At 35.4% G+C, this 15,807-nt stretch overlaps 1 protein-coding gene across 9 annotated transcripts in view; it reads left to right on the top strand.

Moving 5' to 3' along the window:
• The window catches only part of Ralgapa1 (Ral GTPase activating protein catalytic subunit alpha 1), a 233,307-nt gene that overhangs the window by 185,602 nt on the left and 31,898 nt on the right, over positions 1 to 15,807 (top strand). For all 9 annotated transcript variants that reach the window (XR_011372986.1, XM_070026666.1, XM_070026690.1 and 6 more), the window contains 3 exons: positions 852 to 1,007; positions 12,779 to 12,937; positions 14,582 to 14,709. Coding sequence is in view for 8 of the 9 variants with exons in the window: in XM_070026666.1 (XP_069882767.1) it covers positions 852 to 1,007; positions 12,779 to 12,937; positions 14,582 to 14,709 (443 nt within the window). In the remaining variant the exon portion in view is untranslated. The remainder of the gene's footprint in view (positions 1 to 851; positions 1,008 to 12,778; positions 12,938 to 14,581; positions 14,710 to 15,807) is intronic.

Raw genomic sequence — 15,807 nt, 5'->3', positions numbered from 1 at the left:
TGTGTTATTTAGAGAATGACAAGTCTGTGTTCAGAATACACTTGACCTTTTTCTGAATATTTTCTAATAGTTGATTGAATCCCTAGATGTAAAAACCCCAGATACTGAGGGGAAGACTATAATTCTAGATGTAGTATTAGTTAATCATATATAAAAGACTTTATTCCTAGCTGTATGCCAGTGGCTCACATCTGGAATCCTAGCTACTCAGGATGCTGAGATCTGAGGATCATTGTTCCAAGCCAGTCCATGAGACTCTTATCTCCAATAAACTACTCAGAAAGAGCCAGAAGTGATGCTGTGGCTAAAGTGGTAGAGGGCTAGCCTTGAACAGCACCCATGCCCTGAGTTCAAGCCCCAGGACCAGCAAAAAGAAAAACAAAACTTTAGCTGGGCGCCAGTGGCTCACACCTGTAGTCTTAACTACTCAGGAGGCTGAGATCTGAGGATCACGGTTCAGAGCCAGCCCTGGCAGGAAAGTCTGTGAAACTCTTTATCTCTAGTAAACCACCAGAAAACCAGAAGTGCCACTGTAGCTCCAGTGGTAGAGTGCTCACCTTGAGCTGAAGAGCTGAGGGACAGTACTCAGGCCCAGAGTTCAAGCCCCTTGACCGACAAAAAAAAAACCCAAAACACATTATTCCTCTATTCCTAATGTGATGCAAAGCAAAAAAAGTTGAAGTCTTTTTCAAATATGATTTATTGTTATTATTAAGGTGTTACCATTCAGCTAATACATTACATTTCTCTTTTGGACAATGTCACCTTTTTCACTTTCAAGTTCAAGTCCTTTTCAAAAGTGTTTTGGAGTTTTGTTCTGTCTAGTTAATAGAGTTTTTCATTGCTTCTAGGTAAATCTTACAAATCATTGTGGTTTTATGGGAGGACTACAAAAAAACAAAAGCACTGGATTGACCACTCCATATTTTGCTACCTCTACAGTAGAAGTAATATTTCATGTGTCAACAAGAATGCCTTCAGATTCTGATGACTCTTTGACCAAAAAAGTAAGTGTTGAGAAAAATGTGTTTTAGATGTAAAATCCTAGTAAGAAAGTTAATATAAAAAACATAAGTAGGGACTGGGAAGGTGCATGAGGCCCTGGGTTTGATTCCTCAGCACCACAGAAGAAAAAAGAAAAAAGCCTGAAGTGGCGCTGTGGCTCAAGTGGTAGAATGCTAGCCTTGAGCTGAAGAGCTGAGGGACAGCACCCAGGCACAGAGTTCAGGCCCCATGACTGGACCCCCCCCCAAAAAAAAAACATATGTAACAATTTATTAAGTACTCTTTCTGGGTATACCCATTGCTATCTTCGGATTGTTGTAGTTTTCCTTAGAAAGCAATGATGTGATTGGAGATTATAGTTCTTCCAGTTTTTAGTAAATTTTTATTGTGTATATTTGAGGTTTATGGCATAATGTTACAAGCTATATAGATATAATAAAATTATTACTGTGGTGAAACAAAATAACATCTGTCATCACAGTTACTTTGACAGATAGAATTAAATATGCTTACAAAACAAAATCTCAAATACCATCTAATTTTATAAAACTACATTTCTTCCTATTTATTAGACCTCTAGCCTTTTCATCCTATGTATCTGTTAATTTGAATCCTTTGACCTATATCTTCCCATTTCATCCTCTCATCACTTTAACCACTGTATTAAACCACTGTATTATTAGGAGGGTCTTTGGAAAGGTAGTTGTTTTTTCACCGTTTTTGTTGTGTTTGTGTGGTGTTTGTTTTCCTTTGCTTTGCTTGAAACAAGTCTTGCTATGAAGCCCAAGGTGGCTTTGAATTCATGGTCTTCCTCAGCCTCCCAAGGGCTGGGATTATAAGCAGTCACTACTATGTCTAGCTGTATTCCTTTTTTTAGTCGTGGGGCTTGAACTCTGGAACTCTGGACCTGGGTGCTGTCCCTCAGCTCCTCAGCTCAAGGCTAGTGCTCTTCCACTTGAGCCACAGCACCACTTCTGGTTTTTTCTGTTTATATGATGCTGAGGAATTGAAACCAGGGCCTCATGCATGCGAGGCAAGCACTCTACCACTGAGCCACCTTCCCAGCCCAGCTGTATTATTCTTTATCTATTTTTTTGTTGTAGGTCCATCCATGTTGCTGAAACAAATGGCAAAATCTCCTTTTTGAATATTGAGTAATGTTCTACTACATACACAGAAATAGGCACAGACATGTACAGACAAACACATTTAGTATGCATTTATTATAGACAAACAACTACGATGTTTCTAGATTTTAGATATCTTGAATAATACTACAGTGAACATGGAAGAACAGATGAGGGGGTGATTTCAGCTCTTGTGTATTGGAAGTTTTATTTTTAATTTTTTCAACAACTTCCATACTATTTTCACTAGGTGGCTACACCAATCTACATTCCCATTGGTAATATACTGGGTTCCTTTTCCTCTACACTCTCATAATCATTTATTGCCTTTTTCATATTAGCCATATTAACAAATCTCCCAGTAGCTTTGTTGTTTTTGTTTTGTCTCCTTTTTTTCTTTTGCTGGTACTGGGGTTTAAAGTCAAGGGGTTGCACTTGCTTGGCTTATTTGCTCAGCTAGAGATAGAACTTGAGCCATGCCTCCAGTCTAGCATTTTTCTGATTAATTGGAAATAGAGCTTTATGGACTTTTCTGCCGATGCTGGCTTCAAAGCACAGTCCCCACCACCAGCACTTGGCTTGTAATGATTTTAATTTTTGCATTTCCTTGACAATTTCCCCAATATAGCCACCTTATATCATCGGGCCATTCTACTTTGGAGAAATATGTGTTAGGGTCCTTTGCTTACCTTTTTAATGGCTTCTTGATTTTCTGCTACTAAATTGTAAATGTTCTTTATAAATTTAGATATTTCTTTTTTGGGGGGGTGGAGAGGTGGGGAGGTAGTTCTAGGGTTTGCATTCCATGGCTGGGCACTGTTCCTCAACTTTTCTGCTCAAAGATAGCATTCTACCACTTTGAGCCACAATTCCACTAATGGTTTTCTGGTAGTTAATTGGAGAAAAGAGTCTCACAGACTTTCCTTTTCCTTTCCTTTCCACAGACTTCCCAGGCTGGCTTCGAACTGTGATCTTCAGATCGTAGCCTCCTGAGTAGCTAGGAGTAAGCCACCAGCATCCAGCATAGATCTAAACATCTTATGAAATATATAATTTGCCGTTTTTCCCAGCTTGTAGGTTCCCTTTTTACTTTGTAGATTGTTTCTTTTATATGCAGAAGCTTTATAGTTTGATATAATCCTATTTAGTTTTGTGTTTCTAGCCTAGACATTTGATCTGACATCCAAAAATGCCATTGCCAAAGCCAGTATCAAGGAACTTTCTCTGTGTGTGTGTGTTCATCTAGTTGTTTCGTGGTTTCAGTCTTACATTTAAGTTTTCTATCCATTTTGAGTTGATTTTTATGTATGGCTCAAAGTTAACAGTCTGATTTCATTTTTATTCTTGTGTAAATCCAGGTTTTTCCTCACCATTTATTGATGAGACTAAATTCTCCATATGTATTCTTGGTACCTTTAGCAAATTAAATTTCACCATTCATGTCTGTATTGATTTCTGGATTCCATTCTGTTGCATTGGTCATTCTCTTTTTGTGCCAGCACCATCTTACTTTAATTACTATAATATCTAGCTTTTTCTCTTCCCCATTCTTTATGACTCTCGATCTGTTCTTCAGAGACCTAGTAAGATATTTTTCAACAAGCTTATATTTTTGTTTTATTATTGTATCATTTTCTTAATAGGTCAATTGTTTAAACAATCACAGAAACAACTGCCTTATACCAGTTCTTCTTAGTGAAATATTGCTTTCTGTATTGGTATTTTTTCTCCTGAATTTAATAAATTCCACATTAGTGGTAATAAGTTGAGGCCTAGAACATGTGTCCTATTACAAATGAACAATTGAATATCATTAGGTTGTCCCCTCTGTCATTTGTACATATATCTTCAGGTGTGTTAATCCATTCAGTAGGCACATTAATGAGCACTGGTTGAAGTGTAATATTGGAGAAAGTAAAGCTTGTTGACCTCAGCATGGAGTTTAATACCTCTAATTAAGTTAGATAGTCGACAGTCAGTATAAAGAAATAGCCATGCCTCTGGCAAGCTAGAATTATTAACGACTCTAGTTATTTGTTTTAAAGTTGGTAGGAGGAAAGCATTTATATACATTTTATAGAGAGTAATTTTGGTTCTGATATCTTATTTAAAATATGTGGTGTTTTTATAAATTATTTTTAAACATTATATCAGAATGGGAATTAAGTGTCCTTTGGCCCATTAAACCATAGCATTTTTTTATTTTTATGAATAAAAGGTTTTCCAAGGCTCTAAACATTAACAGCAAATTTACAACATAGAGGATACCAAATTAGCCAGTTTAGTAAAGTCTCTCTTAAAAATATTATACCATATCAAAAATCCTGATATAACCCCAATCTAGGCCATCTGTCCTATAAATTACTCTACCTGAGAAAGATTGATGGAAAATGGTTAAAAATAATTTCCACTTAACTGACTATTTACCCCTAAAAATCAAAAGTGCTGGAAGCATTGGTATAAAGTGTTGAGAGGAGCATCTCTCATTTCCTCTGTCTCCTTGTTCTAGCCACTTTCTGATACTCTGCTTCCAAGGTAGCTGAATCATCCTTTTAGAAGTTTCATGAAGATCAAGTTGAGATAATTGCAACATGCGTAGTTGGACTCTTGTCTATCTTTCATTTTGTAGAACTCTCTGCCCCCCCCCCAAAAAAAAGAGGGGAAAGAAGTACTTTATTTAAGTCAGTTTCCTTTGACATTTTATTAGTGTAAGGACAATATTTCATGTATTGAAATTTGGTCACAATAGTTTCACAAATAATCAAGCCTTGTAGACCTGCTTGGTCTAATCTTAACTTTAAATACACTTTTTTTATTTTGCATAAAACAAAACATGAGATATTTCCCAAAGGACAGTGTGCTAAATATATAATACTAATTTTTTTTAGAAAATAAGTTTATGGAAAAGTAAGTTCTATTATCTTAGTAAAAATGAGGTTAATATTATCATGAGTAAATACTGTGGAGTTATACTCATGGTTTCAGTTCCAAATATAACAATTAACCTAATGAACTTCTATTTTAGTATCATAGATCTACCCATAACCCCAATTTTTTTTCCTTTTTTTTTTTGTCGGTCATGGGGCTTGAACTGTGGGCTTGGGCTCTATCCCTGCGCTCTTCAGCTCAAGGCAAGTGCTCTACTGCTTGAACCACAGCACCACTTCTGATAACCCCAGTTTTTACAAGTATACTCCTGATAACAAAGAGAGGATAAAGGAAACAGGAAATATTAATGGTTCAGTGCAAATTTGTCTCACCACTGTTAGTGCTTTAATTTGAACAGGCTACTAGTAGCTTAAATTTGTCTCACCACCTTTAGTGCTTTAATTTGAATAGGCTACTAGTAGCTTCTCATTGTATGTACTTCGCCTTTAATGTTCTGTGTGATTTGGCCACATGCCTTCCTGCATCTCTGATCTCCTCTGTCAACTTCTTGCTCATTCTTATTGTTCTGTTGTCAAACTCACATGACAGTTTCTCAGACCTTTCTAGCTAAAGAAGCTCTCCTCTATTCAGAAGTATTCTCTGTATTATTTTCTTTATAGCACTATTGCCATGTAAAGTCACCCCATTTGCTTATCTTTATATCTGTTTACTTGATTCCCCCAACTAGGATATAAAAGTCATGTTTTGTCTACTACTACTACTATATTCCTGGCATCTAGTACCAGGCATAGGTATCTAATGAATGTTTGATGAATAAATTACCATAGCAACAAATGGACACAAATCAAAAGAGCTAACTACCTATATACATCTGTTATGTGACTAATGCATATTTAAATAAATGCCACAATTAAAGATACTTATGTTTTTATACTGTTTATCTAGTAATGATAGAAAAAAATCACAAAAAATATTATGCTCAACATACTGTTTTAAATAGCAGTTTTTACCAAATGCCATGAAAAGCTTTACCATGCCTTTGAGAAGCTTTTTTAAATTGATAATAATGATCCAGACAGGAAATAAAAGTAGAAAAATATATGTTACATAAAACTATGAAAGGAGCTGGGCCCCCCCCCCAAAAAAGGATATTTTTCAAACACTTAAGGATAAAAATATGAAAGGGTATATATATGTTAATATATATTGTGCTAAGTACAAGTGTACTTCAACTTTTGGGTTAAATGCCATTACACATCAGTGTTATTCTGTGTAATATATTTAGAGTATTACCTGTATTTTTAATAATTCTTTTATTTCTCATTTGGTTACTTTACTATGTCTTTTTTTTCTTTTTTGGTGCCAGTCCTGAGGCTTGAACTCAGGGCCTAAGTGCTATCCCGGAGCTTTTTTGCTCAAAGCTAGTATTCTAACACTGAGCCACAACTTCATTTCGTGCGTGCGTGCGTGCGTGCGTGCGTGCGTGCGTGCGTGCGCGTGTGGTGGTGGTAGTTAATTAGAGATCAAAGTTTCAGGGACTTTTCCTTCCCAGGGATGGCTTCTAACTGTAATCCTCAAACCTCAGCCTTCTGAGTAGCTAGGATTACAGTTGTGAGCCACTGGCATCCAGTTCTGTGTTTCCTTTTGAGAGCAGAGACTACATCTATATTTCCTCATTAATGCATTTGCAAAAGCTAGTTCAGTGCAGTCAGTAAGTTCACATTTGCCAGTGAGTGAAAAAAAAAAGATGAGTTGGAAGGATGAAGGGAGAAAAAGGAGAACTTTCAAAAACTCATGGCTAGTTCAGGAATATAGAATTACTAGCATCTGATATAGGGTTACAGTGGAGAAAATGGGAACGAAAGTACAAAAAAAGTACAGTTGTAGTAGTGGGGCTGATATGTTTTTTTTGTGCCAGTAGTGGGGCTTGAACTCAATGCCTAGGTGCTGTCTCTTAAGCATTTTTGTTCAAAGCTGGCACTCTTACCAATTGAGCCACAGCTTCACTTCAGCTTTTTGGTGGTTAATTAGACAGAAGAGTCACACACACTTTCCTGCCATTTCTGGCTTTGACCCTCATTCTCAGACCTCAGCTTCCTAAGTAGCTGGATTATAGGTGTAAGCCACCAACACAAGGCAATGTATATGTTTTTAATGGGCATGTTAGAAATTCAGCAAGCAAACCAATAGAATCAAAGAAGACTCTCAGGTTTTGCTTGTGATTATAATTAGTTGATAGTTACTTGTCTTTAACACAAATGAGAAAGTCATGGAAAGCTGATTTATGAGAGCAATAATGGTTACTATAGATGACTTCTCGCTAGCCCCAGTTGAGTGATATTTTGACTGAGCAAATGTAGAATTAACTCTGGATTTCCTGTTGATCTCATGGAGCATAAAAGCACTGCCATAAGATAGATATCTTCTTTTGTTTGTGATGCTATACCAAAAATAGCATTGACGGGATGGCTGGTAAACATGGAAATTTATTTTTCATAGTCATGGAGGCAGGCAAGATCAAGGCGTACTGGCAGGTTCATTGTAACCTCGTATGGTGAAAGTGGCAATCAAGCTGTCAGGTATCTTTTATAAAGGCACTTCTCCTGTATAAAAGAGCCCTTAGGATCTAGTCACTTCCCAAGGTCCTAATGCCATCATATCAGGAGTTAGAATGTCAACATTTGAGTTTGGCAGCAACAGAAATATTCAGTCTATAGCAATGACAACTATTTCATTCTCACAAAGGACAAAACAGGCCAGAATTCAGAAAATACCAACATTCATGAGCTCAATGCCAATGCCCAGCAAAATAGGATTATTAAACAGATGGTTTGTGAGCATTCAGATAATGAAGTAGCCATCATTAGGAGCCACCATAAGTTCACCATAACAAATCACATCAAGATAACTTAATTTGTTTTAATAGGATTACTATGTCAGGGACAGCCATAAAGTAGTATCTAAAGTTTTAACCAAGTTGTAGTAGACAACTTAAAGAAATGCAGTATTAATAGTTTGGTACCTGTGTTCGTGACTGATTTGTAATCATATTCAGAACATTTAATTATTTAACAAGAGGGAAATGGTTAATGTAGGGAAATGGTTAAAATATAGGTTCTGGAACTGGCCTATCTGGGTTAGAAGACTGATCCTTACCATTTACCAGGGGTTTGATCTTATATAAGCCACTTCCTCTTTCTAAACTCGAATTCCTCACCTGCTTTAAAAAACAGCAGTAATACTAATTGTGCTTGTCTTATAATATTCTGAAAAGTTAGTGAATTCTCACAAATAACTTAAAATAGTAAATCCTTAATAAAGCCCTTAATAAAAAAGCATATGATAAATTTCCTTGATAATTATAAGTATTTTTTTAGCCAGGAAGAAAACCTATGATTATCAAGCCTGTCCCATCCAACAATTAGGAAGATAAAGAAATTTGAGGGCTGGGAAGGTGGCTCAGTGGTAGAGCGCTTGCCTTGCATTCCTGAGGCCCTGGGTTCGATTCCTCAGCACCACATAAGCAAAAAGAAAAAAGCCGCAAGTGGCGCTGTGGCTCAAGTGGTAGGGCTCAGGCCTTGAGCTGAAGAGCTGAAGGATAGCACCCAGGCCCAGAGTTCAGGCCCCACGACCGGATCCCCCCCCCAAAAAAAAAAGAAAGAAATTTGACTTTACAGATAACTCTAGTCTAGAAAAGAACTAACATATTAAATAGCCGAATCAAGCTAATGATAAGTTTATGATGATTATCTTGACAAACTTAAGAAAGTTAATAGGGATGGTAGGGGAAAAACAAAGGAGAAGGCAACAATGTTTGATAAGAAATGTACTCATTACCTTGTTCATGTAACTGTAACCCCTCTGTACAGTATTTTCACAATAAAAAAACTTATTTAAAAAAAGAAATTTAATAGGAATAAATGTGAAATCTTCTCCTTAATTCTAAGCAGTTGATTGTACATGTTTAAAAGAACTTTGAAAACTGACTTAGAGATCCATTTAAGCAATGTAATAAAGATGCAAAAAAAAAAAACAAAACAGGAAGAAACAAAGCCCACTAGTGTGTTTGCTACATAAGAGCATATATTGATACTGTATTCTATCCCAAACAGTGCAATTTAGTAAAAATATCAGTCAACTGAGGCAATAATCAGGATAATGAATGCTTGTAAACTATAAGAAGGAATTAATAATGACACTTTTAACCTGAAAAAGTTCTTCCTGACAGTGTACCCAACTTTTACTATCATTCATTACTTCATTTATACTTGTATCACTTTTAACTTTTAGGCTCACCTTCAGATATCTGAAAATATATAGGATATAAATTGGTTTTATTTGGGAAGGTTCAATTTGGAAGGACTAGCTTTAGGAGTTCAGGTTTGCACATAATGTTCTAATGATTGAGGGGTTGTTTGGGGTTTGTTGTTGTTGTTTTTTTTTCATTTGTTTGTTTTGTGAGCCAGTACTGGAGTTTGAACTCAGGATGTGGGTGCTGTCCTTTAGCTTTTTCCACTTAAGGATGGTGCTTTACCACTTAAGCTACACGTCCACTTCTTATTTTTTCGGTGGTTAATTGGAGATTAGAGTTTCATAGACCTTCCTGCCTGGGCTAGCTTCTCTGAGATCTGAAAATCTCTTGGGTACCTAGGATTATATGTGTGAGCCACCAGCACCCAGCTTTAATGATTGCCATACTTTAAAAGTAGAATGAGCTAATTTGTGAACTATTAAAATCTATAACCTTAAAACTGATAAGACAGGCTGTTTATAACTTTGGGATAATGCAAAGGGAAAATACTCCCTTAAGGTCTCTTCAGTATTAAAATTCTGTAATATATCAAGGATTTAAATCTTATACACACTGAGTTTCATTTCATAATCTTTGTATATGAATAGTGGTAATCTGTAGCCTATGTTACTTTGAATTTCAAGATGACTTAGTAGCACTTGAAGTGAATTTGGAAGAGTTGTTGCCAGTCATTTTATTAGACTTATTCCATGTATTCAGAAGTTTTTTTTCAGAATGAATTGTCATTTGGGTCTAAACATACGTAAATAAGACATCTTAGAATTTTCAGAGTATAGGAAAATCTGTTGACAATACATAAAATAAATACAAAATGCTATATAAGGTATACTTGAAATATCTATTAATTTTTAATCATTAAAAACATAATTCTTTTGAGCCTAGTGCTGTTGTCTCACACCTGTAGTCCTAGCTACTCAGGAGGCTTAGGCCTGAGAATCAAGGTTCAAAGCCAGACCAGGCAGGAAAGTCCATGGGACTATTATCTCCAGTTAACCACCCAGAAAACCAGAAGTTCATGGTGTGGCTCAAAGTGGTAGATCACTAGCCTTGAGCAAAAGAGCTTGGTCCCTGAGTTCAAGCCCTACAACTGACAAAAATAAAAATCATTCTTTCAATAGTATTTCAGAAATTCCCAATAGCTAAGCACCAGTAGCTCACACCTATAATCCTAGCTACTAAGGAGGCTGAGATCTGGGGATCTTGGTTGAAGTCAACTCAGGCAGGAAGGTCCATGAGACTGCTGTCTTTAATCAACCAACAAAATACTGGAAATGGAATTGTGGCTCAAGTGGTAAAACATTAGCATTAAGCAGAAAAGCTAAAAGGCAACACTCAGATCCTGAGTTCAAGCCCCAGTATCAGTACTGACTGGCTCACACAACTCTCAAGATAAAAATTTAAAAATGACTATAATTTTTGTGTAATTATTGTATATTAGATTTTAACAATAAAAAAACATTTTTTAAATGCCCCATCATGACACAACCTTCAGTAATTATGTTTTCAGCATTGAAATTTCAGTGACAAAATTTTCCCAAAACTTTTTCACTTAAGTATTTGAACATGTTTAGAATGACTTTTTATTTTGTACATGGCTCATTGCCAAAAACTTCCATTACAGGTTCTTGGCAGAAATGTGTCTTCTTTTCTATGCAACTTCTGTAACATCCTTTTAATACTTTATGAAAGATACTTAACAAGCTTTGGTTATAAGATAAAAATACAGTACCTCTTTTCCCCTCTTGTTTCTTTAGATAAGTAGACACTAGAAATTACAGATAGTTTTGGCAAGAGTTCAAGGGTTAATGTAGCAGATAAATAAAAGGAATTTTCTGTAAATTGAGACCTGCATTATTTCAGTTGTCTTGTCTTTCCTAACCTAACTCATTTAATTTTAAAAAGTAAATACTTAAATTCTTCCTGACAGTGTGCTCAGCTTTTACTATCGTTTATTACTTCAATTATACTTGATATCACTTAGAACAATCTGCCATTTGGAAATCTTAGTATAGCCCGGAGCTTAGTATTAGATCTGGCTGCTATTGTAACATGTACAGCATATGACATTAATGTATCAAAATTAGATTGGATCATCCCTCCTGGTTAAATTTATTTCACATTTCTTTTGTATTCAGTTAACATAAACCTATTAGGGAAGCTGACACATGGAATGGCTGTATAGGAAGGATATTTTTAAAGTATTTTGATTAAAAAATGAAATTATAAAGCCATGGCTTTTCTGAGTTGTGTAATTTCTTTTTTGATTTTTAAAAATGTCACAAAGTCCAAGTCCTACATTTATATAATTTGTGTGTGTTATACACAAGTATAAGGAATTAACTCCAGGCTTAAGGAGAAACCCAAAACAAAACAAAGAAAACCCTTTCACTAGATGGACTTTGCCTCTCTCTCTATGTAAATCATATATTGGATTTTTGGGCTAACTTTTAGTCTTTAACATAAATTTTGTATTTGAAAAATGGAAATTATATATAGTAGCTCTCAGTATAAATATCACTAATACTTATTACATCTGTCTTCCAAATTTCCATCTCCAATGTGTACAGTTACCTAAAAGTAACTTTTAAAAGCCTATGTAAGATGTAACAGTAACCCTCTGTTATAGTATCTTTACAATAAAAATTTTTTTAAAGCCTATGTAAGATATGTACCAAAATTAGACTTAAATGGTTGTATTCATCGTCTACTGATGATGAAAATTTATAATAAAACCAGGCTTATACATTACTCTCCAAGAAGAAAGCTTAAGAATAATGGACATTGAGTTCAATTTTTATTAATTCACTAGAAATTCAATTTTTAATGTCTTTTTAGTTTTATCATAACATTAACTTTTCAACAGTATAAGCACTACAGATACCTAATTTACATTTTGAGCTTCCAGAAGAACTCAAGAGCTCTGTTTGAAGGAAATTCTAAGTTTTTTATTTTTTTTAGGAAATTCTAAGTTTTTATAGGCAAGGAAACCTGGAAGTTAATTTGTTGAAGCTTTTTTTTCCTAGCTTATAAGTGATTATCCAAATTTTTAATAATCTTTTTCATTTTTCTTCTGGTTGACTTTTTCAGGCCACATCACTGCTTATTAGTATGTCCAGAGAGTGATCAGAAAAAAAAAAAATGTCAAATCAGTCACTCTTTTAAACAGCCTTTTGAAAGGTTTGGTAGTAGAAAATTGATGCAGTTACTAGTTTAGAACAGTGGACTGTGACTCTTTTTATCTAAGTTCTGTCTGTTTCTCACTGACTGGATAGTCGAAATTATCTGGTCTTTTTCAGTGTCTCCTTAATGTCTTTGAGTGTGCATCAAGTGAAAATGATCAAATGAAATTTAAACTTTTTTTAACTTTTGCTCTTTATGATATATTGTCACTATATAGCTATACTCACGGAGCGTTTATAAAGCATTTATTTTTCTTCTTTTCCAGTTAAGACATTTAGGAAATGACGAAGTGCATATTGTTTGGTCAGAGCATACTAGAGACTACAGGAGAGGAATTATCCCTACAGAATTTGGTGATGTCCTAATTATAATATATCCAATGAAAAATCATATGTTCAGCATCCAAATCATGAAAAAACCAGAGGTAAGAACTCCTTAGCTTCCATACTAGTAATATTTTTGAATTATATTGAAGTGTATATTTGTGGGTTCTTTCCATACTATAGGAAAAAAATTATATCAGGCATCAAGTTTTCAAAATGGGAAGGAATTACAACACAGATTCTGGCAGCTAGAAAGATTCTATTAAGTCTGGTTCTGGAGGTGTTAGAATAAATAACAAGAAATTGTGCTCAAATGAAAAATGCTAAGTAAATTACGAGTAAAAGTGCCTTTGTACTATCGTCATAAAAGGACTTACCTTCTAAATTAGAGAATTACTACTATTCCCAAAAGATACAATAAGAAATAATCATTGTCATTAGACTAGGGAATGATTTCTATATTATGACATGATTCCTATGTTAATAAATAAGAACCCTGCAAATTCATAACAAAAGAATTAAAACATCTATTGTAAAAGTATTTTCTTTCAAGGTAAGAATTAGAAGCCCATGCCTATAATCTTAGCTACTCAGGAGGCTGAGATCTGAGAATTATTACTCAAAACCAGCCCAGACAGGAAAGTCCATGAGACTTTTATCTCCAGTTAACCACTAAAAAGCCAGAAGTGGAGCTGTGGCTCAAGTGGCAGAGTATTAGCCTTGAGCACAGAAGCTCAGGGACAGTACTGAAGTGCTGAGTTTAAGCCCCAGGGTCAGAAGAAAAAAAAAGGAAGTGCTTATTTTGGCTCAGTTACAGGGGGCTCAGACCATGGTCACATATTTCTGGGCAAGTAGTACATTATGGCAGAAGGAAGGGTGTAGTAGAAGAAAGCAGCTCACTTTATGCCAACTAGAAAGCAAAGGGAAGAAGGGAAAAGGGATAAGGCATACACTTCAATGGCATGCCTCCAGTGGCCAACTTCTCAATGTCATAAAATTATGCATCCATCAATAGATAAATCCATTGATCAGGTAAGAACCCTCATGATCAGTGCTCCATGTCTAAACATTGCATTGGGGACCAAACCTTCAACACCTGAGTTCAGAAAGCATTGCATGTGAAACATATTAACAATTATAAAGTTGGTATCTAATAGAAATAATGAAAAACCAACCTCCTGACAATAAAAATACGTGTATTTTCCTTTGTTTGTTCAATGGAGAGAAAAGAAATTTACTTCCAATGTTGTTCATTTGTATACATAATTAAAACTGTAGAAAACTGAAAATGGTCAGAGAGCATAAATTGTTTAGTCATTTACATGAAGCACATAGTTCTTTTAAATGGACATAATCTAGATATTGGTATTTGAGTTTGTTTGTTGTCCTAGTATTTTTGTTAAAAGAAGAGGAAGCAAAAACACTTCTAGAGCCAGGCGCCAGAGGCTCAAGCCTATAATCCTAGGAGGGTCACAATTTGAAGTCAGCCAGGGCAGGAAAGTTCAGGAGACTCTTATCTCCAATTAATCACAAAGAGCTGGAAGTGGCGCTGTGGTTCAAGTAGTAGACTGATAGCCTCTTGAGAAAAGGAGCTCAGTGACAGCACCTAGGCCCAGAGGTCAAGCCTCAGGACCTGCCAAAAAAAAAAAAACACTTTTAGATACTAGGTATCACTAGGTATCTTGATTACTCTTATTTACAATCTTTCTTCAATTTGAATGTATAATTATGTACTAATTTCTCAGGTTCCCTTTTTTGGCCCACTTTTTGATGGTGCTATTGTGAATGGAAAGGTTCTTCCCATTATGGTTCGATCAACAGCTATAAATGCAAGCCGTGCTCTGAAATCACTAATTCCATTGTATCAAAACTTGTATCCTTTTTTAAAATTATCATTTCTACTGCAATATATGTGTACTTTATGTGTTAAAGACCTTAAAGTTTCTTTTTATTGATAATTAGTAAAATTTCTCGATAAAGTGATTAAGTAGCTATGATACTTGAATGATGTATTTTCTTTGATATGCTTTTTTATTATTCTATAATTTGGGGATTGAACCCAGTACAAGCATCCTACCACTTGAAGTATGCCACAAATCTTGTATTTTGTTTTTGAGTTAGGGTTTCACTAACTTGTCAGGGCTATCCTTGAACTTGAGATCATCCTCCTCTCTGTAATCTGCAGGGATTCAGGTACATGCCACCATGTGCATGTATATTTTTATATATTTTTCACAAATACTAACCTTTTGATTAACTCATTAATGTCCCAAAAAATGCAAACCATCTACTTCTCTCAAGGCACAGAAATAACCAAAACAGTGTGAAGAACTCAGCATAGTGTATATGTGCTTTAAAAATGATGTGTGCAAGATATATAACAAAGAGACTTTCACTCAGCTGGAATGGATAATGGTATCCAGAAACTCTTTTGATGAATAAGTGTTATCATATTGGGTAGATTAAGAAGAGCCTTCAAACAGAGAGAATAACATAGAGATATGAAGCTATGAGAGGAAGCTATGGAAGGCTTAGAAGTCTAGTTTTGGAAACCAGATGGTCTGGACTTTGAGCTGAGCATATTATTTAACCTCTCTGGGCCCCAATTTACTCATCTATAAAAAGAGAATACTGTGGGATAATAATTCAGTATATGTAACAATGTATAAGTTCTTAAAATAGTGGCTGTCATACAATATGCACAAGTAATCTTTTTTCTTTTTCTTTTTTTTTTTTTTTTTTTGTCATTCGTAGAGCTTGAACTCTGGGCTTGGGCGCTGTCCTTGCGCTTTTCAGCTCAGGGTGAGCACTCTACCACTTGAGCCACAGCATTATTGGAGATAAGAGTTTCCTGGACTTTTCTGCCCAGGCTGGCTTTGAACCTCGATCCTCAGATCTCAGCCTCCTGAGTAGCTAGGATTACAGGCGTGAGCCACCAGTGCCCAGTCAATAATCTTTTTATATATATATA

This window comes from Dipodomys merriami, unplaced genomic scaffold (assembly GCF_024711535.1).
Source record: "Dipodomys merriami isolate MVZ:Mamm:240054 unplaced genomic scaffold, mDipMer1.0.p SCAF_1, whole genome shotgun sequence".
Classification (NCBI taxonomy): Eukaryota; Metazoa; Chordata; class Mammalia; order Rodentia; family Heteromyidae; genus Dipodomys; species Dipodomys merriami.
Note: the sequence above shows the minus strand (reverse complement) of the source record. Positions and strands in the feature narration are given on the sequence as shown.